A 23,937-nucleotide genomic window follows, 5' to 3' on the forward strand; every position below is an offset into this window, starting at 1 on the left:
AGATTATACTTGGCTCCATTACAGCCCCTCCTTAAAGGGGCGGTCCTCTGTTTCTATTGTGCTAAATACTTTGCAACACAAAAGTCTAAGCTTGGGTCAAAAATAGATTCAGCTTTTGTCAAGACTGGCTTTCAAAATTGGAAGAAGGCTCTGGAGAAATTTAGTGCGCATAAAGACAACCAGTGTCACAAATTAGCTGTGATGACTTGGATTCAGGAGCCAAAGCCTGTTAATGTGCAAATTTCACGTGAGCTTGAAAGACAGCAGCAACAAGCAAGGAGAAATCTTATGAAGATTGTTGGGGGTGTGAAGTACTTGGCGCGGCAAGGTCAGGCTTTTCTAGGCTATGATATGGAGAGTGGGGATTTCAGCTTCTAAAGTACAAGGCAGAGGGCGATGCAGGGCTGACCACCTGGCTGAAAGGTCACTTTGATTTCACCAGTCCCCAAAGGCAAAACTAAATTTTGAAGCTGGTGGGCAATATAATCGTCAAAGAGATTCTGTCGGAAATAACATCAATGCCAGTGGTCCAGTTCGCACTTATCATTGACGGCACCCAGGATATATCAGGAGTTGAGCAGGAGTCAATATGTTTCATGGTACCCAGGATATATCAGGAGTTGAGCAGGAGTCAATATGTTTGATGGTACCCAGGATATATCAGGAGTTGAGCAGGAGTCAATATGTTTGATGGCACCCAGGATATATCAGGAGTTGATCAGGAGTCAATATGTTTGATGGCACCCAGGATATATCGGGAGTTGAGCAGGAGTCAATATGTTTGATGGTACCCAGGATATATCAGGAGTTGAGCAGGAGTCAATATGTTTGATGGTACCCAGGATATATCAGGAGTTGAGCAGGAGTCAATATGTTTGATGGTACCCAGGATATATCAGGAGTTGAGCAGGAGTCAATATGTTTGATGGCACCCAGGATATATCGGGAGTTGAGCAGGAGTCAATATGTTTGATGGTACCCAGGATATATCGGGAGTTGAGCAGGAGTCAATATGTTTGATGGCACCCAGGATATATCGGGAGTTGAGCAGGAGTCAATATGTTTGATGGTACCCAGGATATATCGGGAGTTGAGCAGGAGTCAATATGTTTGATGGTACCCAGGATATATCGGGAGTTGAGCAGGAGTCAATATGTTTGATGGTACCCAGGATATATCGGGAGTTGAGCAGGAGTCAATATGTTTGATGGTACCCAGGATATATCGGGAGTTGAGCAGGAGTCAATATGTTTGATGGCACCCAGGATATATTGGGAGTTGAGCAGGAGTCAATATGTTTGATGGTACCCAGGATATATCGGGAGTTGAGCAGGAGTCAATATGTTTGATGGCACCCAGGATATATCGGGAGTTGAGCAGGAGTCAATATGTTTGATGGTACCCAGGATATATCGGGAGTTGAGCAGGAGTCAATATGTTTGATGGTACCCAGGATATATCGGGAGTTGAGCAGGAGTCAATATGTTTGACGGCACCCAGGATATATCGGGATTTGAGCAGGAGTCAATATGTTTGACGGCACCCAGGATATATCAGGAGTTGAGCAGGAGTCAATATGTTTGATGGTACCCAGGATATATCGGGAGTTGAGCAGGAGTCAATATGTTTGATGGTACCCAGGATATATCAGGAGTTGAGCAGGAGTCAATATGTTTGATGGTACCCAGGATATATCGGTAGTTGAGCAGGAGTCAATATGTTTCATGGTACCCAGGATATATCAGGAGTTGAGCAGGAGTCAATATGTTTGATGGTACCCAGGATATATCAGGAGTTGAGCAGGAGTCAATATGTTTGATGGCACCCAGGATATATCAGGAGTTGATCAGGAGTCAATATGTTTGATGGCACCCAGGATATATCGGGAGTTGAGCAGGAGTCAATATGTTTGATGGTACCCAGGATATATCAGGAGTTGAGCAGGAGTCAATATGTTTGATGGTACCCAGGATATATCAGGAGTTGAGCAGGAGTCAATATGTTTGATGGCACCCAGGATATATCGGGAGTTGAGCAGGAGTCAATATGTTTGATGGTACCCAGGATATATCGGGAGTTGAGCAGGAGTCAATATGTTTGATGGCACCCAGGATATATCGGGAGTTGAGCAGGAGTCAATATGTTTGATGGTACCCAGGATATATCGGGAGTTGAGCAGGAGTCAATATGTTTGATGGTACCCAGGATATATCGGGAGTTGAGCAGGAGTCAATATGTTTGATGGTACCCAGGATATATCGGGAGTTGAGCAGGAGTCAATATGTTTGATGGTACCCAGGATATATCGGGAGTTGAGCAGGAGTCAATATGTTTGATGGCACCCAGGATATATTGGGAGTTGAGCAGGAGTCAATATGTTTGATGGTACCCAGGATATATCGGGAGTTGAGCAGGAGTCAATATGTTTGATGGCACCCAGGATATATCGGGAGTTGAGCAGGAGTCAATATGTTTGATGGTACCCAGGATATATCGGGAGTTGAGCAGGAGTCAATATGTTTGACGGCACCCAGGATATATCGGGAGTTGAGCAGGAGTCAATATGTTTGACGGTACCCAGGATATATCGGGAGTTGAGCAGGAGTCAATATGTTTGACGGCACCCAGGATATATCGGGATTTGAGCAGGAGTCAATATGTTTGACGGCACCCAGGATATATCGGGATTTGAGCAGGAGTCAATATGTTTGATGGCACCCAGGATATATCGGGAGTTGAGCAGGAGTCAATATGTTTGATGGTACCCAGGATATATCGGGAGTTGAGCAGGAGTCAATATGTTTGATGGTACCCAGGATATATCGGGAGTTGAGCAGGAGTCAATATGTTTGATGGTACCCAGGATATATCGGGAGTTGAGCAGGAGTCAATATGTTTGATGGTACCCAGGATATATCAGGAGTTGAGCAGGAGTCAATATGTTTGATGGTACCCAGGATATATCAGGAGTTGAGCAGGAGTCAATATGTTTGATGGTACCCAGGATATATCAACAGTTGAGCAGGAGTCAATATGTTTGATGGTACCCAGGATATATCAACAGTTGAGCAGGAGTCAATATGTTTGATGGCACCCAGGATATATCAGGAGTTGATCAGGAGTCAATATGTTTGATGGTACCCAGGATATATCAACAGTTGAGCAGGAGTCAATATGTTTGATGGCACCCAGGATATATCAGGAGTTGATCAGGAGTCAATATGTTTGATGGTACCCAGGATATATCAACAGTTGAGCAGGAGTCAATATGTTTGATGGCACCCAGGATATATCAGGAGTTGAGCAGGAGTCAATATGTTTGATGGCACCCAGGATATATCAGGAGTTGATCAGGAGTCAATATGTTTGATGGTACCCAGGATATATCAGGAGTTGAGCAGGAGTCAATATGTTTGATGGTACCCAGGAGTTGAGCAGGAGTCAATATGTTTGATGGCACCCAGGATATATCGGGAGTTGAGCAGGAGTCAATATGTTTGATGGTACCCAGGATATATCGGGAGTTGAGCAGGAGTCAATATGTTTGATGGTACCCAGGATATATCAGGAGTTGAGCAGGAGTCAATATGTTTGATGGTACCCAGGATATATCAGGAGTTGAGCAGGAGTCAATATGTTTCATGGTACCCAGGATATATCAGGAGTTGAGCAGGAGTCAATATGTTTGATGGTACCCAGGATATATCAACAGTTGAGCTGGAGTCAATATGTTTGATGGTACCCAGGATATATCAACAGTTGAGCAGGAGTCAATATGTTTGATGGCACCCAGGATATATCAGGAGTTGATCAGGAGTCAATATGTTTGATGGTACCCAGGATATATCAACAGTTGAGCAGGAGTCAATATGTTTGATGGCACCCAGGATATATCAGGAGTTGATCAGGAGTCAATATGTTTGATGGCACCCAGGATATATCAGGAGTTGAGCAGGAGTCAATATGTTTGATGGCACCCAGGATATATCAGGAGTTGAGCAGGAGTCAATATGTTTGATGGTACCCAGGATATATCAGGAGTTCATCAGGAGTCAATATGTTTGACTCTGTAGATGCAGATCTACAACCAATGGAAGAATTCCTGGGACTCTACGATGTGTCATCAACGACAGGGCAAAATATAGCCAAGATGGCATGTGATGTGATGATGCGTCTAGGCCTTCCTCTGTCCCAACTTCGAGGACAAACCTATGACGCTGGATGATTGCAGGGGGTGCAAGCCATTTTAAGGAAAGAACAACCGCTGGCTATGTATTGTCACTGGTCCACACTGCGTGAACTTAGTTACGCAGGCTGCAGGTGTAGCCTCTCCACTAGGAAGAGATTCAATGGGTCTGGTGCATGAATTGGGGGGCTTCTTTAATCAATCTGGCAAGTTCAAGGTGATTTTTCAGGAAATCGCTAAATCAAAGCATTGTTTCACCTCGTTGAAACCTCTCTGTCCCACCAGATGGACTGTTTGCACCCCTGCCATCCGCTCAGTTCTCAGCCAGTATGAGTCAGTGCTGACAGCCCTTGAAGAAATGGCATCATGCAGGTCATCTGACACTTCAACTAAGGCTAATGGTCTTCATGGAACATTTCTAAAAGGGAACACTGTGCTCGGCCTTGTAGTGGCTGAAGACCTGATGGGGGATTTGTAGTGTCTGAACACCTCCCTGCAGCTTAGGAAACAGACCGTTTCAGGCATGTTGGAGGCTGTGGACCACGTCAAAACAAGAATGCAGGACAAGCAAATGGAGGAGCACTTTGATGTCTTGTTCACAAAAGCAACTGCTATGGCAACAAAGTTGGACCTACAACCTATTCAGATGTTTCATATCCGCAAACCTACAAAGCGTTACACCGGTCAGGCTGCAGCCCATATCCATCCGGATGCCCAGTCTTTGTACAGAGCCCAATTCTACAACGCCTTGGACACAGTAAATACTCAATTCATAGAGAGGTTTGATCAAGCTGGATTCCAAACGCTGCAGCAGCTTGAAAATGTGCTGCCACGCGGAGACATGGACAAGGTGGTCGACGAATATCCTGAATTGAATTCAAAACTACTGCAGGTGCAGCTGGCCATGTTTGGGGCTAATTACACATATCAAACGAGCTCAGATGTTGCTAGCATTATTTGGGAAATGGTGCCAGTGGTGAGAGGTCTCTTCAGTCAGGTGGAAGCTTTAGTAAGGCTTCTGCTGGTCGTCCCTGCCTCCTCTGTAGAGGCTGAGAGGAGTTGTAGTGCCCTGAAGAGGCTTAAGACATGGCTTAGATCATCCATGAGTCAAACAAGGCTGAATAATGTGGCCATGTGTCACGTGCACCAGGAGAAACTGAACAGACTTGACTTTGAAGGTATAGGCCAGTCTATTATTGGTGTCCAAGATAAGCACAAAAAGGCCTTTGGATCCTTTGCTTGTTGAATGGCAAGTCAAAACACATGTCATCGCCTGGAGAGGATATGAGAGAATAGGAGAGGAGAGCAGAGCAGAGGAAAGGAGAAGAGATGACTGGAGAGCAGGGGAGAGGAGAGAAGAAGAAATGACTGGAGAGGAGAATATAGGACCAGAGGAGAGGAGGAAAGAGGGCTGGAGAAGATAGGATGAGAGGAGAGCAGAGTAAACACCCCTGCTGCCCACCCAAGTTTACTTGTAAATAAAAACAACAATTTGCTAAACCTTGGGCACAATATCTGTACTTGTATTCATATAACAATGCATATATTTCTGGTTATATGATTATGGTTATACTTTATTAATCCCTAATCTCTGCCATTACATACAATGAAAGAAGATGATCACTTGGCTACATAGCTGATGCCTGCTGGACTGTTCATTAATCACGGTACTCCAATTTTTTTGTTTATCTGTCCACCCCAGCCTCGAACTCAGGCCCTGTGTGTAGTTAACTGACCCTCTGCCCATTCATCGCCATTTTACTTGTTGTTGTTTTAGCTGATTAGCTGTTGTTGTCTTACCCGTTGTTGTCTTAGCTAGCTCTCCCAATCAACAGCTGTGATTGCTTTATGCCTCGCTTTGTCTCTCTCAAATGTCAATATGCCTTGTATATTGTTGTTTAGAATAGTTATCATTGTTTTAGTTTTCTGTGGAGCCCATAGTCCCACTCAACATGCCTCAGATACCTCCTTTGTCCCACCTCCTACACGTACGTAGTACTAACTAGTACGTCCAGTGATGTAACCTCTCTTATCGTCAAAAAATGCCTGGGTTTACCTCCACATTACCCGTACCCCACCATACCCATCTGTACATTATGCCCTGAATCTAATCTACCACGCCCAGAAATCTGCTCCTTTTATTCTCTGTCCCCAACGCACTAGACGACCAATTTTGATAGCCTTTAGCCGTACCCTCATCCTACTCCTCCTCTGTTCCTCGGGTGATGTGGAGGTTAATCCAGGCCCTGCGTGTCCCCAGGCACTCATTTGTTGACTTCTGTAACCGAAAAAGCCTTGGTTTCATGCATGTTAACTTCAGAAGCCTCCTCCCTAAGTTTGTTTTACTCACTGCTTTAGCACACTCCGCCAACCCTGATGCCCTTGCCGTGTCTGAATCCTGGCATAGGAAGGCCACCAAAAATTTGATTTCCATCCCCAACTACAACATTTTCCGTCAAGATAGAACTGCCAAAGGGAGAGGAGTTGCAATCTACTGCAGAGATACCTTGCAAAGTTATGTCATACTTTCCAGGTCTAAACCCAAACAGTTCGAGCTTCTAATTTTACAAATTAATCTCTCCAGAAAAAAGTCTCTCACTGTTGCCACCTGTTATAGACCCCCCTCAGCTCCCAGCTGTGCACTGGACACCATTTGTGAATTGATTGCCCCTCATCTATCTTCAGAGTTCGTTCTGTTAGCTGACCTAAACTGGGATATGCTTAACACCCTGGCAGTCCTACAATCTAAACTAGATTCCCTCAATCTCACACAAATTATCAAGGAATTTACCAGGTACAACCCCAAATCCGTAAACATGGGCACCATCATAGATATTATCCTGACCAACTCGCCCTCCAAATACACCTCTGCTGTGTTCAATCAGGATCTCAGCAATCACTGCCTCATTGCCTGCATCCGCTATGGGTCCGCGGTCAAACGGCCACCCCTCATCACTGTCAAATGCTCCCTAAAACACTTCTGCGAGCAAGCCTTTCTAATCGACCTGGTCCGGGTATCCTGGAAGGATATGGACCTCATCCCGTCAGTCGAGGATGCCTGGTCGTTCTTTAAAAGTAATTTCCTCACCATCTTAAATAAGTATGCCCCTTTCAAAAAAAATTGAACTAAGAATAGATATAGTCCTTGGTTCACTCCACACCTGTCTGCCCTTGACCAGCACAAAAACATCCTGTGGCGTTCTGCATTAGCATCGAATAGCCCCCGTGATATGCAACTTTTCAGGGAAGTTAGGAACAAATATACACAGGCAGTTAGGAAAGCTAAGGCTAGCTTTTTCAAACAGAAATTTGCATCCTGGAGTACTAACTCAAAAAAGTTCTGGGACACTGTAAAGTCCATGGAGAACAAGAGCACCTCCTCCCAGCTGCCCACTGCTCTGAGGCTAGGAAACACTGTCACCACCGATAAATCAACTATAATTGAGAATTTCAATAAGCATTTCTCTACGGCTGGCCATGCTTTCTACCTGGCTACCCCTACCCCAGTCAACTGCCCGGCACCCTCCACAGCAACCCGCCAAAGCACCCACCATTTCTCCTTCACCCAAATCCAGATAGCTGATGTTCTGAAAGAGCTGCAAAATCTGGACCCCTAAAAATCAGCCGGGCTAGACAATCTGGAACCTCTCTTTCTAAAATTATCTGCCGAAATTGTTGCAACCCCTATTACTAGCCTGTTTAACCTCTCTTTCGTATCGTCTGAGATTCTCAAAGATTGGAAAGCTGCCGCGGTCATCCCCCTCTTCAAAGGGGGTGATACTCTAGACCCAAACTGCTACAGACCTATATCTATCCTACCCTGCCTTTCTAAGGTCTTCGAAAGCCAAGTTAACAAACAGATTACTGACCATTTCGAATCCCACCGTACCTTCTCCGCTATGCAATCTGGTTTCAGAGCTGGTCATGGGTGCACCTCAGCTACGCTCAAGGTCCTAAACGACATCATAACCGCCATCGATAAGAGACATTACTGCGCAGCCGTATTCATTGACCTGGCCAAGGCTTTCGACTCTGTCAATCACCACATTCTTATTGGCAGACTCGACAGCCTTGGTTTCTCAAATGACTGCCTCGCCTGGTTTACCAACTACTTCTCTGATAGAGTTCAGTGTGTCAAATCGGAGGACCTGTTGTCCGGACCTCTGGCAATCTCTATGGGGGCGCCACAGGGTTCAATCCTCGGGCCGACTCTCTTCTCTGTATACATCAATGATGTTGCTCTTGCTGCTGGTGATTCTCTGACACACCTCTACGCAGACGACACCATTCTGTATACTTCTGGCCCCTCTTTGGACACTGTGTTAACTAACCTCCAGACGAGCTTCAATGCCATACAACTCTCCTTCCGTGGCCTCCAACTGCTCTTAAACGCAAGTAAAACTAAATGCATGCTATTCAACCGATCACTGCCCGCACCTGCTCGCCCATCCAGCATCACTACTCTGGACGGCTCCGACTTAGAATATGTGGACAACTACAAATACCTAGGTGTCTGGTTAGACTGTAAACTCTCCTTCCAGACTCACATTAAGCATCTCCAATCCAAAATTAAATCTAGAATTGGCTTCCTATATCGCCATAAAGCATCCTTCACTCATGCTGCAAAACATACCCTCGTAAAACTGACCATCCTACCGATCCTCGACTTCGGTGATGTCATCTATAAAATAGCCTCCAACACTCTACTCAGACTGCATCCAGTTTGTTATCACAGTGCCATCCGTTTTGTCACCAAAGCCCCATACACTACCCACCATTGCGACCTGTACGCTCTCGTTGGTTGGCCCTCGCTTCATACTCGTCGCCAAACCCACTGGCTACAGGTTATCTACAAGTCTCTGCTAGGTAAAGCCCCGCCTTATCTCAGCTCACTGGTCACCATAGCAGCACCCACTCGTAGCACGCGCTCCAGCAGGTATATCTCACTGGTCACCCCCAAAGCCAATTCCTCATTTGGTCGTCTTTCCTTCCAGTTCTCTGCTGCCAATGACTGGAACGAACTGCAAAAATCTCTGAAGCTGGAAACACTTATCTCCCTCACTAGCTTTAAGCACCAGCTGTCAGAGCAGCTCACAGATTACTGCACCTGTACATAGCCCATCTATAATTTAGGCCAAACAACTACCTCTTCCCCTACTGTATTTATTTTGCTCCTTTGCACCCCATTATTTCTATTTCTAATTTGCACATTCTTCCACTGCAAATCTACCATGCCAGTGTTTTATTGCTATATTGTATTTACCTCGCCACCATGGCCTTTTTTTTGCCTTTAACCTCCCTTATCTCACCTCATTTGCTCACATTGTATATAGACTTATTTTTCTACTGTATTATTGACTGTATGTTTTGTTTATTCCATGTGTAACTGTGTTGTTGTGTGTCGAATTGCTATGCTTTATCTTGGCCAGGTTGCAGTTGCAAATGAGAACTTGGGGGCGAGTTTGGTCCCCCCCAATGTTGACTCCATGGCCTACGGCCTTGGAACAAAGCAATACATTGTTTAAATCCTCACATTTTAAACCGACAGTAACTAACTTCATCTACAAAGGTAATCGTGAGAGAGCAGTTCTTTATTGTGGCAAAACAGTAAAAAGGTCCAATTCCAAAACCTTATACCCTAAAGTCAAAATCTATAGAGGTATGATTGCACAAACATAATTCATGCATTCAATGGAAGATTAGCGCAGAAACATACATGCACAGATCAAGTTAGGATTCGGGCCTAAGGATGCACTTGTTCATGGATTTAAAGCATTTGGATGGTGTAAATATAGGCTGGAATTTATTTTCCCAGACGATTCCTGGGTGGGAGTGAATGATCCTACACTTCGTGGAGGAGTGGACTACAGCCCGTGACTTCATTTCAGAGGTGACACCTCATTATCTTCAACCCAACAAGCCTATGCTTACATATTGGGGTGGCACGTAGCCTAGTGGTTAGAGCGTTGGGACAGTAAACGAAAGGTTGCGGGATCAAATCCCCGAGCTGACATGGTAAAAATCTGTCATTGTAAAATAAGAATTTGTTCTTAACTGGACTAAATAAAAGGTTCATAAAAATATATATAAAAACAACCTCCACTCTGACATATCCCAACCTATTGTTTCCAAGATCCTACCACAGGAAAATTACAGGTAGCTTTTTACAATGCAAAGAATTGCTACCTGAGAACAAATAAATAATATTCAGTTAGATGGGGTACTACAATCGCTCAGACCATTTTAGCACCTCAGATGTCATCATATGGTTCCTGAGATATTACACATTTCCCCAGGGATTGTGAGATCTAATAATCTGTTTAGCGTCAGGGCAACAAAAATGACCTGGAACACGGCCAGGCGAACCGCAAGGCGATTGCTTTAGGGAGGTTATTAGTGGTGGTCAGGGGCAGAGTCTGTTCTCCTCCGCCACGATACGCTCTCTGTACGTCTCCCGCAGCTTAGTGATGGTTGCCATGGAGAGACTTCCTGGTTCCCTGAAGATTTCCTGTCAATATCAGGAAGAAGAGAAAGGAGGATTTCCTGTCAATATCAGCAAGAAGAGAAAGGAGGCCTTCCTGTCAATCAGGAAGAAGAGAAAGGAGGCCTTCCCGTCAATATCAGGAAGAAGAGAAAGGAGTTAGTAAACTGTTTGTGGAACAGATTAAGTTACCAATATACACTGATCACAGACCCTAGATCTGTGCCTAAGGTTACTTCTCTCTTTTGGAGTACCTTACCTGCATGAAGGTGTGGCAGTCGTATGTAAAGGCTCCCTGGGTGATCAGTTTGAAGCGCTCACACACCTCGACCATGGAGCGGGCCTGCAGGATCTCAGCCTGGTGGTGGCGAATCAGAGTCAAGGCCACGCGGAACAGGATCTTAGAACCCTCGTAAAACAGGCAATCCCAGATCCGCAGAACTGTCTAGGGAAGACGAGAGATGTGAGAAAGACAAAGAGAATCATTATCTTACAGAGGGTGGTGATGACAGTATTTCAGTCTGGGTCCTGTGTCAACAAGCACACGGAAACACCCCACCCCCCCCCCCGAGACCCTTACCTCTACAGGCAGGACGTCGATGTAGAGGCAGATGAACCATTGGGAGACCACCAAGGTCCACATGACGTTGTGTTGGACCATGGCCTGCCACACGGCTGGGGCTTTGACCCTTACCAGCTCCCCCAACACCTCCTGGTCCGTCTTCAACCCCAGCATGGCCGGGCTGTAGTAGTCTACAACAACATGGACTGCTCAGGTTAATTCAGTTCTGTGTGTGTGAAATGAGGTTGTGTGTGTGTAAAATCAAATTATATTTGTCACATGCGCTGAATACAATGGGTGTACACTATATAGCCCTTACCAATGATGCAGAGTTAAAACAATATAATAAAAATAAATATATTAACACGAGGAATAAAATACACAAGAATGGAGCTGTATACAGGAAGTACCAGATCAATGTGCAGGGGTATGAGGTATTTGAGGTAGATATGTACATGAAAGCAGGGTAAAGTGACTAGGCATCAGGATAGATAATAATAAGACTAAAATAAAAATAAACAGTAGCAGCAGCATATGATGAGTGTAAAGGTGTGTGTGTGGTACATAAATGGTATATATCCTGAGAAACATCCTGTGGTTATTAATCTTGTAATGTGAGCCTGATAAACCAACAGCAAACAGTGTCTTACCACAAGCCACGTGATCACGGTGCTATTGCACAGAAGCACACAGCAATAGAGCCTTCCACAAACAAATAGGTCTACAACTACTGTATGTACAGTGGCCTTAGGAAGTAGTTACACCTTTTGACTTGTTCCACATTTTGTTGTGTTACAGGCCGAATGTAACATTTTATTGTGATTTTTGTGTCACTGGCCTACACACAATACCCCCATAATGTCAAAGTAGAATTATGAATTTTGAAATGTTTACAAATTAATTTGAAAAAATTAAACCTTTGTTATGGCAAGCCTAAATAAGTTCAGGAGTAAAGATTTGCTTAAGAAGTCGCAAGTTGCATGGACTCACTCAGTGTGCAATAATAGTGTTTAACCAGATTTTTGAATGACTACAATACCTCATCTTTGTACCCCACACAAACAATTATCTGTAAGGTCGAGCAGTGAATTTCAAACCCAGATTTAACCACAAAGACCAGGGAGGTTTTCCAATGCTTTGCAAAGAAGGGCCCCTATTGGTAGACGGGTACTGGGAGATGGGAGAACCTGCCAGAAGGACAACAGTCTCTACAGCACCACCAATCTGGGCTTTATGGGAGAGTGACCAGACGGAAGCCACTCCTGAGAACAAGGCACATGACAGCACGCCTGGAGTTTGTAAAAAGGCACGTGAAAGACTGAGATCATAAGGCACAAGATTCTGTGGTCTGAGATAAAAATGTAACTCTTTGGCCTGAAAGCAAAGTGCTATGTCTGGAGAAAACCATGCACAGCTCATCACCCATCTAACACCATCCCTACCGTGAAGCATGGTGGTGGCAGCATCATGCTATGGGGATGCTTTTCAGCAGCAGGGACTGGGTGACTGGTAAGGATAGAGGAAACAATGAATGGAGACAGATACAGGCAAATCCCTGATGAGAACCTGCTTCAGAGTGCAAACGACTTTAGACTGGGGGGGCGAAGATTTAAGTTCCAAGGGTACAATGACCTTAAGCATAGAGCTAAAGCAACGTTGGAATGGCTTCAGAACAAGAATGTTAAAGTCCTTGTGTGGCCCAGCCAAAGCCCAGACTTGAATACAAAAAAAATCGTGAAAAAATTCTGCAAGGAAGAATAGTAGAAAATCCCCAAATCCAGATGTGCAAAGCTGATACAGACATACCCAAGATGACTCAAAGCTGATACAGACATACCCAAGATGACTCAAAGCTGTAATTGTCACCAAAGGTGCTTCTACAAAGTATTGACTCAGGGGTGTGAATACTGATATACATTTGATATCTGTATTTTATTGTGAATAAATTTGCAAAAATGTCTAAATACATGTTTTCACTTTGTCATTATAGGGTATTGTGTGTAGATGGCTGAAAAGAAAAAAATTATATTTAATCCATTTTGAATTCAGGCTGTAACAACAAAATGTGGAATAAGTCAAGGGGTATGAATACTTTCTGAAGGCACTGTACTTGCACACCTCACCACACACATCCTCTCACACAACCACGCATGCACACAGGCATACAAACACAGACGAGAAGACAGACACAACAGGAGTGTGTGGTACTAACCGGGGAGTATTCTTCCCAATAAAGCATCCATCAGCCAGAAGGACTTCTCTTCATCCTTAGTGATGATGATGAGGTAGCCTGCAATGAAATTCATACCCTAGAATAGAGAGAGAAACTATAACTCCCTTCACACACACACACCTGTGCACACATGGTATGCACACAACACACACACACTATAGAGAACAGGTGAGGTATAAGCAGTTATGGCTGGGGACAGAACAGGTACAAGCAGAAGAGGCGACAGGAGACGTACAATACACACAAGGTACGTCAGACAGGAGACAAGTGAAATCCACTCAGTTAACAGATTATTTATACCTGGAGCGGCTCTCCAACCATGTTCCTGGAAAGTTACCGTCCTGTAGGTTTTCACTCCAACCCTAATCGAGTGCACCTGATTCCAATAATTAGCTGGTTGATAAGCCGAATTAGGTTAGTTACAACTGGGGTTGGAGCGAAAACCTACAGGAGGGTAGCTCTCCAGGAAAAGGGTTGGAGAACCCTGGTTTATAGTATAGTGTTGCCATCACTAGCATATAGAGTCTGCTGCCTGTATACATAGACTTGAAATCACTGGCCACTTTAATAAACGGAACACTAGTCACTTTAATCATGTATACATATTTTGCATTACCCATCTCATATACTGTATCTTAGTCTATGCCGCTCTGACATTGCTCATCCAAATATTCTTAATTCCAGTCCTTTATTAGATTTGTGTGTATTGGGTGTAAGTTGTGTAATTGTTAGATATTACTTGTTAGATATTACTGCACTGTCGGAGCTAGAAGCACATGCATTTCACTACACCCGCAATAACATCTGCTAAATACGTGTATGTGACGAATAAAATTTGATTTGATATAAGGCCCAGTACCTGGCAGTATCCCACAACCTGGTTGTGGTGTCCGTATGCCAGCAGCACATTGTACAGGGCCTTCTGCAGACAGGGCTCAGAGCTCTTCCGGAACTGCACGTTTTCGGGGAATGTCCTGTGCATGTCTACCAAGACAGGACACTCAACCATCAACCAATCATAAAGGAATCATCAGGGTCTTGATCATCAGGGAACGAAACTGAAGAAAATTGACAGTAACAGGGACCTCAAAAGCACTCATTTCTGTTTTCTGTTGCAAAACACTATAAAACATTTTATATTGCATGCCCTAATGAACATGTTCCAGATGCATCCACCGCAGGTGAGCTGAGTTAAGTAGAGGTGATTACAATCATGTGAATATAGTTACACTACCTATGCGGACTGTCTCCTCCAGCTTGGCGTCGTGCTGCTGCTCGGTGCCCAGCAGAGAGTGGTAGTACCCCGGGTTCTTCTCCAGGTCTTCCTGGGCACCGCTGGCTGCCATCCAGATCTGGGCTCGGTGCTCGTTGGGCACACCCTTACGCACGTACCGCTTCACTAAGGGAACCGAAACCATGACTAAAGCCCTTTTAATTTTTTTTTTTTTTTTTTAATGTATGCACTCAAGTTGCGCTGGATAAGTGTTTGCTAACTAAAATGTAAACGTGTGTGTTTCTCCCTCTCGCTCGCTCTGTGTGTGTGTCTCACCCTTCTGGTTATTTTCCACGTTGACTTTCCCCTGCAGGAGTTTGGACCACTTGGTAGACTGCCTGTTGAGAACGGCTACATATTGAGCCATCATCTCCTCATAGGATTCATAACCCTCAGGCCTCTCAAACCCATAGGTGTCAACCCTATAGAGACAGGGTCAGGCCGGGAAGAGACACACACACTTAAATAACTATGGATCATTCAGATCTATATGACCCACATTTTAGACCCAGCAGACTGTATTGATCACAGCCTGTAATAGCACAGTGATAGTCAGATGACCTGACATTGGCCAAGCCTTAGCTACAATAACCCAGACTAGGTGGTTGGTAAGGATTTCTGTGACAGATAGCCAGCTATAGAATCAGATAATATGCTGTTGAATCAACCCGTGTGAAATTACAACCCGAGAGACAAGCTGATTAGAGCAAAAACCAAGTCAAACGAGGAAAGATCCCGAGAGAGAGTTCAAACATCCTTAAAAGATAAATATATAATTTGTTTTGATCATTAAAACGTTCATCATGCATAGGTCGGCTGTTATTAAAACATGATTCACAAGATAAGCGTTACCTGTCATTCGCGTTAATGCGGTTGTTCAGGTGAAGCTGGGAAGAGATGTTTCCGTTCGTTCCACTCTCCATAGCGTGAACTCCTCCGAATTGACCGTAACATGTGAAAACGCACCCCATTAGTAGATTGTCTGATCCACCAACTTCAACAGTGCGCAGTTACATTAGAAATCAATGTAACTGCCAGTCCGCATAGGGGGAGAGATACTGCGGTAGCTGGCTCGGAGGTATCAAATGCAGGCCACTATTGAACGTTTCTAGTGCTGCGGGAACCGTATTTACTTTGCTTTGTTCCGGGTCAATGTGGACCGCGCCGACTTTCAATGTAGCAACTGCTTGCTTGTGGAGGACTACAGGAGCGACGTGGCTACTCCTAACAAGCAAGTAGCAAACATACACAAGCTACTGGGGAACACACGCCCGTTAGTTTTTATTTTTCTTCCAACCCAGTTGCCGAACGCGGCACTGGTCTGGTGGAATTTTCGCCGCCGTGTCGGCTCTCTACAGACGACTGGCCGGTGCTCAGCAGGGTTCCATCCCCGAAGGGGTCTCCCCCTTCCCTGGAGAACGGAGCCGTTCTCGACCCACCCAACCAGCTATGGATGTACGTCACTCGCCGTGGAAGTCGAAGAAAGCGTCCTCTGCCAACCGGGGTCTCCATGGAGATGTTGAACCCGGATCTGACAGACCAGAAACAGCTTTGCCGTTCTGGATCCAGAGGTTCCGGCGCCTTCTTCCTTGGGGGCTTCACATTCAAGATCGGATCCGGAGGTACCTGCGTCTTTGTGCTCGGTTCTGTCTCCCTCTCCGGTGGCTTCTACCTCGGGTTCAGATCCTCGGATCTCCCACCCTCATCAGACCGCGAGGCTGCCTGAGAGACCGGTGTCGTGCCAAAAATCTCCCCCCTGACAGAATTTCCCCCCCTTCGCGTGAACTAGCACACACTCAATTCTTCATTGCTGCGACTTGCTTGCTAGTTGAGATTTCTGCTCTTCACTCCGTTGTCAGTTTAGCCACTGATCTAAGAAGCAGAAAGCAATGTTTATTTGTGTCCTTCAAGGCAGCTGTCAATGATCACGTTAGGCTGCGTTTCATTTTTTTTGTTATGGCGGTTTGATCACGGGAGGAAATTAGAAGAGGGGGATTTAGTTAAGGCCATTTTCTTGTGTAATAAATGATGTTTTTTATGTGACTTTAACCCATAGCTACAATGCTGACATAATGCCTTTTTACTAAAGTAGATTTTGTTGTAATACTTTGCTGCACCCCACAGATGAACTCGTTCTGCCTGTGCCAGATACTAACCTCACTCCCACACACACACAGAGAGAGATGGCTGACACAAACCATTGATGAGCACTGATAAGGCAGGGGGGCGCTCTGACCTCAGGGGGGCGCTCGGACCTCAGGCGCCAGTTGCTGGTGTCTGCATCAACATCTTGTCAATAGAGGAGACAACCCAGACCAGCATGGCACTCAACGAGCACGCGCATGCATACACACACACACACACACAAACCCCTGTTTCAGGCGGGAGTTCCACGAACAAAGAACATTACCATGAACCAATGAGACATTGATATCAGCCTGAAGGGGACGATCCTCCACTACCGACGACCAGTCAGCAGCACGAGCTGCCAGAATCTACCTACGTCATTACCTGTATAAAATGTATTGGACACTATGTATGTGGACTCCTTTTTGATAGTTCGCTAGGAACTTGACAAACGGATCCGTGCAGCACGATTTGTCAGATATCATTTACCAATAATAAAACTGTCTTACTATATACCGATCCACCCTGTCCAGCGTTTTAACTTCGTCTCATTTCTCTAGTAACTGTTACATCAACTTTTGACACTTGCCTGCCGAAATTCTCTCCCCCCTTCTAATTTCCTTAATTTTGTCACTAGAGTCAAATACTTTTTTCTTAAATTTTTGCCTAAAATGACATACCCAAATCTAACTGCCTGTAGCAAGGATATGCATATTCATCTAATTTTATTGGTCACATACACATGGTTAGCAGATGTTATTGCGAGTGCAGCGAAATGCTTCATTTAATTTCACATTTAATTTGAAAGGAAACACTTTGAAGTTTGTGGAAATGAATGTAGGATAATAACACATTAGATCTGGTAAATGATAATACAAAGAAAAAAACTTTTTATTTTTTTTGTACCATCATCTTTGAAATGCAAGAGAAAGGCCATAATGTATTATTCCAGCCCAGGCGCAAGCAGTGTATGTGCAAAGTTTTAGACTGATCCAATTAACCATTGCATTTCTGTTCAACATTTTTAATCAAGACTGCCCAAATGTGCCTAATTGGTTTCTTTATAACTTTTCAAGTTCATAACTGTGCACTCTCCTCAAACAATAGCATGGTATTATTTCACTGTAAATTGGACAGTGCAATTAGATTAATACGAATTTAAGCTTTCTGCCAAAATCAGATACAGTTGAAGTCAGAAGTTTACATACACCTTAGCCAAATACATTTAAACTCAGTTTTTCACAAATCCTGACATTTAATCCAAGTAAAAATTCCCTGTCTTAGGTCAGTTAGGATCACCACTTTATTTTAAGAATGTGAAATGTCAGAATGATAGTAGAGAGAATTATTTATTTCAGCTTTTATTTCTTTCATCACATTCCCAGTGGGTCAGAAGTTTACATACACTCAATTAGTATTTGGTAGCATTGCCTTAAAATTGTTTAACTTGGGTCAAACGTTTTGGGTAGCCTTCCACAAGCTTCCCACAATAAGTTGGGTGAATTTTGGCCCATTCCTCCTGACAGAGCTGATGTAACCGAGTCAGGTTTGTAGCCCTCCTTGCTTGCGCACACATTTTCAGTTCTGCTCACAAATTTTCTATAGGATTGAGGTCAGGGCTTTGTGATGGCCACTCCAATACCTTGACTTTGTTGTCCTTAATCCATTTTGCCACAACTTTGGAAGTATGCTTGGGGTCATTGTCCATGTGGAAGACCCATTTGCGACCAAGCTTTAACTTCCTGACTGATGTCTTGAGATGTTGCTTCAATATATCCACATAATTTCCCTGCCTCATGATGCCATCTATTTTGTGAAGTGCACCAGTCCCTCCTGCAGCAAAGCACCCCCACAACATGATGCTGCCACCCTCATGCTTCACGGTTGGGATGGTGTTCTTCCCCCTTTTTCCTCCAAACATAATGATGGTCATTATGGCCAAACAGTTCTATTTTTGTTTCATCAGACCAGAGGACATTTCTCCAAAAAGTACGATCTTTGTCCCCATGTGCAGTTGTAAACATGGGGACAAAGGTTTTGGAGCAGAGGCTTCTTCCTTGCTGAACGGCCTTTCAGGTTATGTCCATATAGGACTCGTTTTACAGTGGATATAGATACTTTTGTACATGTTTCCTCCAGCATCTTCACAAGGTCCTTTACTGTTATTCTGGGATTGATTTGCACTTTTCGCACCAAAGTACGTTCATCTCTAGGACACAGAACGCGTCTCCTTTCTGAGCGGTATGATGGCTGCGTGGTCCCATGGTGTTTATACTTGCGTACTATTGTTTGTACAGATGAACGTGGTACCTTCAGGCGTTTGGAAATTGCTCCCAAGGATGAACCAGACTTGTGGAGGTCTACAATTAGTTTTCTGAGGTCTTGGCTGATTTCTTTGGATTTTCCCATGATAGGCAAAGAGGCACTGAGTTTGAAGGTAGACCTTGAAAAACATCCATAGGTACGCCTCCAATTGACTCAAATTATGTAAATTAGCCTGTGAGAAGCTTCTAAAGCCATGACATAATTTTCTGGAATTTTCCAAGCTGTTTAAAGGCACAGTCAACTTAGTGTATGTAAACTTCTGACCCACTGGAATTGTGATACAGTGAATTATAAGTAAAATAATCTGTCTGTAAACAGTTAAGCAATAAGGCACAAGGGGGTGTGGTATAAACAATTGTTGGAAAAATGACTTGTGTCATGCACAAAGTAGATGTCCTAACCGACTTGCCAAAACTATAGTTTGTTAACAAGAAATTTGTAGAGTGGTTGAAGAACGAGTTTTAATGACTCCAACCTAAGTGTATGTAAACTTCCGACTTCAACTGTATGTCTATGTCCTGGGAAATGTTCTTGTTACTTACAAACTCATTAGCCTACGTTAGCTCAACTGTCCGCGGGGGACCCACCAATCCTGTAGAGGTTAACCTTTATTTAACTAAGTCAATGAAGAACAAATGGGACTCCCAATCACGGCCGGTTGTGATACAGCCTGATTTTGAACCAGGGTGTCTGTAGTGACACCTCAAGCACTGAGATGCAGTGCCTTAGACCACTGCGCCACTCAGGATTCCCTGATCCAAGATGATTCAAGACCAGCTCAGTTAATCCCTACCATTGTGACAGTGAGTCGTCATAATGCTGCATCAAATGTACATGATCTTAGGGGCATTGGCAAACACAATGTAAGTAACTTAATTTATGTGCCCCTAATTGCATAAGCCTATGAACCAGAGTTACACTGTTAGCATTGAGGCGGTGTGCCCTAGTAGGAATACCACTTTGTGCAGCTCACCCTGCACTATTAGCTCCAATATAAATAACATGAGTAAGTCTACTTCTGATAAGCTTCCCAGTAAAGCATTAAAAACAATCAAGCAACCCAGAAAAGTGGTAAAAATATTCATATTAACATGCAGCCTGAGAAACAAGGTCCATGAAGTCAATAACTTGCTTGTAACATATGACATTGATATTCTGACTATCTCTGAAACTCACTTATATAATACGTTTAATGATACAGTGGTAGCAATACATGGCTATAACATCTACCGAAAAGACAGAAATGCCAACGGGGGTGGTGTTGCGGTCTATATTCAGAACCACATTGCTGTAAAGCTTAGAGATGATCTAATGTTAAATACTGTTGAAGTAATATGGCTACAGGTTCATCTGCCACACCTAAAGGCTATTATTTCGGGAAGCTGCTATAGACCACCATTTGCTAACAGTCAGTATCTGGATAACGTGTGAAATGCTTGATAATGTATGTGATATCAACAGAGAAGTATATTTTCTGGGTGATTTAAATATTGACTGGCTCTCATCAAGCTGCCCACTCAAGAAAAAATGTCAAACTGTAACCAGTGCCTCCAACCTGGTTCAGGTCGTCAGTCAATCTACCAGGGTAGTTACAAACAAGCACATGAATTAAATCATCAACATGTATTGATCACATCTTTACTAAAGCTGCAGAAATTAGCTTTAAAGCAGTATCCAAATCCATAAGATGTGGTGATCACAATATAATAGCCATATCTAGGAAAACCAAAGTTCCAAAGGCTGGGCCTAATATAGTGTATAAGAGGTCATACAAGAAGTTTTGTAGTGATTCATATGTTGATGATGTAAATAATATTTGTTGGTCTGAGGTCCGGAGGTCTGAGGTCCGGACAACAGGCCCTCAGATTTGACACACTGAACTCTATCTGAGAAGTAGTTAGTGAACCAGGCGAGACAGTCATTAGAGAAACCAAGAGGAGTCTACCGATAAGAATGTGGTGATTGACAGAGTCGAAAGCCTTGGCCAGGTCGATGAAGATGGCTGCACAGTACTGTCTTTTATCGATGACGGTTATGATATTGTTAATGAGGAGCATCCAGACGCTGCACTTGACACATTTATGAAATTGCTTATTCCAGTTACTAATAAGCACGCACCCATTAAATCAGGTAGGCCAGTTGAGAACAAGTTCTCATTTACAACTGCGACCTGGCCAAGATAAAGCAAAGCAGTGCGACAAAAACACAGTTACACATGGGATAAACAAACGTACAGTCAATAACACAATAGAAAAATCTGTATACAGTGTGTGCAAATGAAGTAAGGAGGTAAGGCAATAAATAGGCCGATAGTGGCGAAGTAATTACAATTTAGCAATTTACATTGGAGTGATATATGTGCAGATGAGGATGTGCAAGTAGAAATACTGGTGTGCAAAAGAGCAGAAAAACAAAAATGGGGATGAGGTAGGTAGTTGGTTGGATGGGCTATTTACAGATGGGCTGTGTATAGCTGCAGCGATCAGTAAGCTGCTCTGACAGATGATGCTTAAAGTTAGTGAGGGAGATATAAGTCTCCAACTTCAGTGATTTTTGCAATTCGTTCCAGTCATTGGCAGCAGAGAACTGGAAGGAGAGGCGGCCAAAGGCCGGCTTTGGGGATGGCTTTGGGGATGACCAGTGAAATATACCTGCTGGAGCGCATGCTACGGGTGGGTGTTGCTATGGTGACCAGTGAGCTGAGATAAGGCGGGGCTTTACCTAGCAAAGACTTATCGATGACCTGGAGCCAGTGGGTTTTGCGACGAATATGTAGCGAAGACTAGCCAACGAGAGCATACAGGTTGTTGCGAAATAGGAAGCCGATTCTAGATTTAACATTGGATTGGAGATGCTCAATGTGAGTCTGGAAAGAGAGTTTACAGTCTATCCAGACACCTAGGTATTTATAGTTGTCCACATATTCTAAGTCAGAACTGTCCAGAGTAGTGATGCTAGTCGGGCGGGCGGGCGGGTGCGGGCAGCGGTATATACAGAGAAAAGAGTCTGCCCGAGAATTGAACCCTGTGGCACCCCCATAGAGACTGCCAGAGGTCCGGACAACAGGCCCTCAGATTTGACACACTGAACTCTATCTGAGAAGTAGTTAGTGAACCAGGCGAGACAGTCATTAGAGAAACCAAGAGGAGTCTACCGATAAGAATGTGGTGATTGACAGAGTCGAAAGCCTTGGCCAGGTCGATGAAGATGGCTGCACAGTACTGTCTTTTATCGATGACGGTTATGATATTGTTAATGAGGAGCATCCAGACGCTGCACTTGACACATTTATGAAATTGCTTATTCCACTTACTAATAAGCACGCACCCATTAAAACTGTTAAATCCCCTTGGATTGATGAGGAATTGAAAAATTGTATGGTTGAGAGGGATGAGGCAAAAGGTATGGCAATTAAGTCTGGCGGCCCAACTGATTGGCAAACGTACTGCAAATGAATAAATCATGTGACTAAAAAAATAAAAATAAACTACACTATGAAACAAATAAATTATGTAAAGAATGATTTTAAAAAGTTTTGGGGCACCTAAATTAAATTTTTGGGAAAAAAGTCAACTCGGCTCCATCATTCATTGCATCAGATAGCTCATTCATCACAAACCCCACTGATAATGCCAACTACTTGAATTACCTTTTCATTGGCAAGACAAGCAAACTTAGGGATGACATCACTACTTTTATTTATGAGAGGTATTGACATGTTGAATGCACTGAGCTGTCTGTCTAAACTACTGGCACACAGCTCGGACACCCATGCATACCCCACAAGACATGCCACAAGAGGTCTCTTCACAGTCCCAAAGTCCAGAACAGACTATGGGAGGCACACAGTACTACATAGAGCCATGACTACATGGAACTCTATTCCACATCAAGTAACTGGCGCAAGCAGTAAAATTAGATTTAAAAAACAGATTAAAAAAACACCTTATGGAACAGCGGGGACTGTGAAGCAACAATGACATTGGCACAGACACATGTACACACACACACACATACACACACACACACACACACACACACACACACACACACACACACACACACACACACACACACACACACACACACACACACACACACACACACACACACACACACACATGGATTTAGTACTGTAGATATGTGGTAGTGGTTGAGTAGGGGCCTGAGGACACAGTGTGTTGTGAAATCTGTGAATGTATTGTAATGTTTTTAAAATTGTATAAACTGCCTTAATTTTGCTGGACCCCAGGAAGAGTAGCTGCTGCTTTGGCAGGAACTAATGGGGATCCATAAAATACAAATACCTCAGGTATATTAATAACTTCAGTAAATGCTACATTCAACCTATACTGTAGGCCTAAAGTCTACTGCTGTAATTCACTACTCTAGGCATATCTATTGTATGATCTCGAGGGCGTTTGAACATCACAAGCTTTAAAGTGGCAACTGTGATCAGGTGAGAATTTTTGTTGTTGTCTAAATAGAGTGCTTGTTTTGCTTTCCATCCTCAACGGTCTTCTTTGTTCTATCAAGCCTGGTAACAACCAATGACAGTGTTGAGCCTTTATGTTAACGTTATGGATTTACACACAAAAGACTGGCCTACTTTCCACGCTCCCATAGAGCCCCACAGTGTGTAGGTGTCATAATACCCATAAAACCTAGCAGTCAAACAGGAAAATTGTTCCAATCGTTTTTCCACCGTTACATTTTCCCATAGGGGATTTTAGAAACACTTAAAATAAGG

General features: G+C 43.8%; 1 protein-coding gene across 4 annotated transcripts; it reads right to left on the bottom strand.

The window, feature by feature from the left end:
• Positions 1 to 9,759: 9,759 nt before the first annotated feature.
• Positions 9,760 to 16,597, bottom strand: LOC139546328 (growth hormone-regulated TBC protein 1-A-like). Of its 4 annotated transcripts, none has more exons than XM_071354599.1 (8): positions 15,588 to 16,597; positions 15,012 to 15,157; positions 14,697 to 14,861; positions 14,322 to 14,446; positions 13,442 to 13,538; positions 11,248 to 11,420; positions 10,927 to 11,112; positions 9,760 to 10,694 (listed from the first exon to the last, which is right to left on the bottom strand). In XM_071354599.1, the coding sequence occupies exons 1-8, from the start codon at positions 15,704 to 15,706 to the stop codon at positions 10,590 to 10,592; spliced, it is 1,116 nt and encodes a 371-aa protein (XP_071210700.1). In that variant the 5' UTR covers positions 15,707 to 16,597; the 3' UTR covers positions 9,760 to 10,589. The 4 variants fall into 4 exon arrangements, with proteins under 4 accessions (XP_071210700.1, XP_071210702.1, XP_071210701.1 ...); XM_071354601.1 differs by having other exon boundaries at positions 9,760 to 10,793; positions 10,922 to 11,112; positions 15,012 to 15,073; positions 15,588 to 15,946; XM_071354600.1 differs by having other exon boundaries at positions 15,012 to 15,073; positions 15,588 to 15,854.
• Positions 16,598 to 23,937: the final 7,340 nt, after the last annotated feature.

This window comes from Salvelinus alpinus, chromosome 20 (assembly GCF_045679555.1).
Source record: "Salvelinus alpinus chromosome 20, SLU_Salpinus.1, whole genome shotgun sequence".
In the NCBI taxonomy this organism is placed as follows: Eukaryota; Metazoa; Chordata; class Actinopteri; order Salmoniformes; family Salmonidae; genus Salvelinus; species Salvelinus alpinus.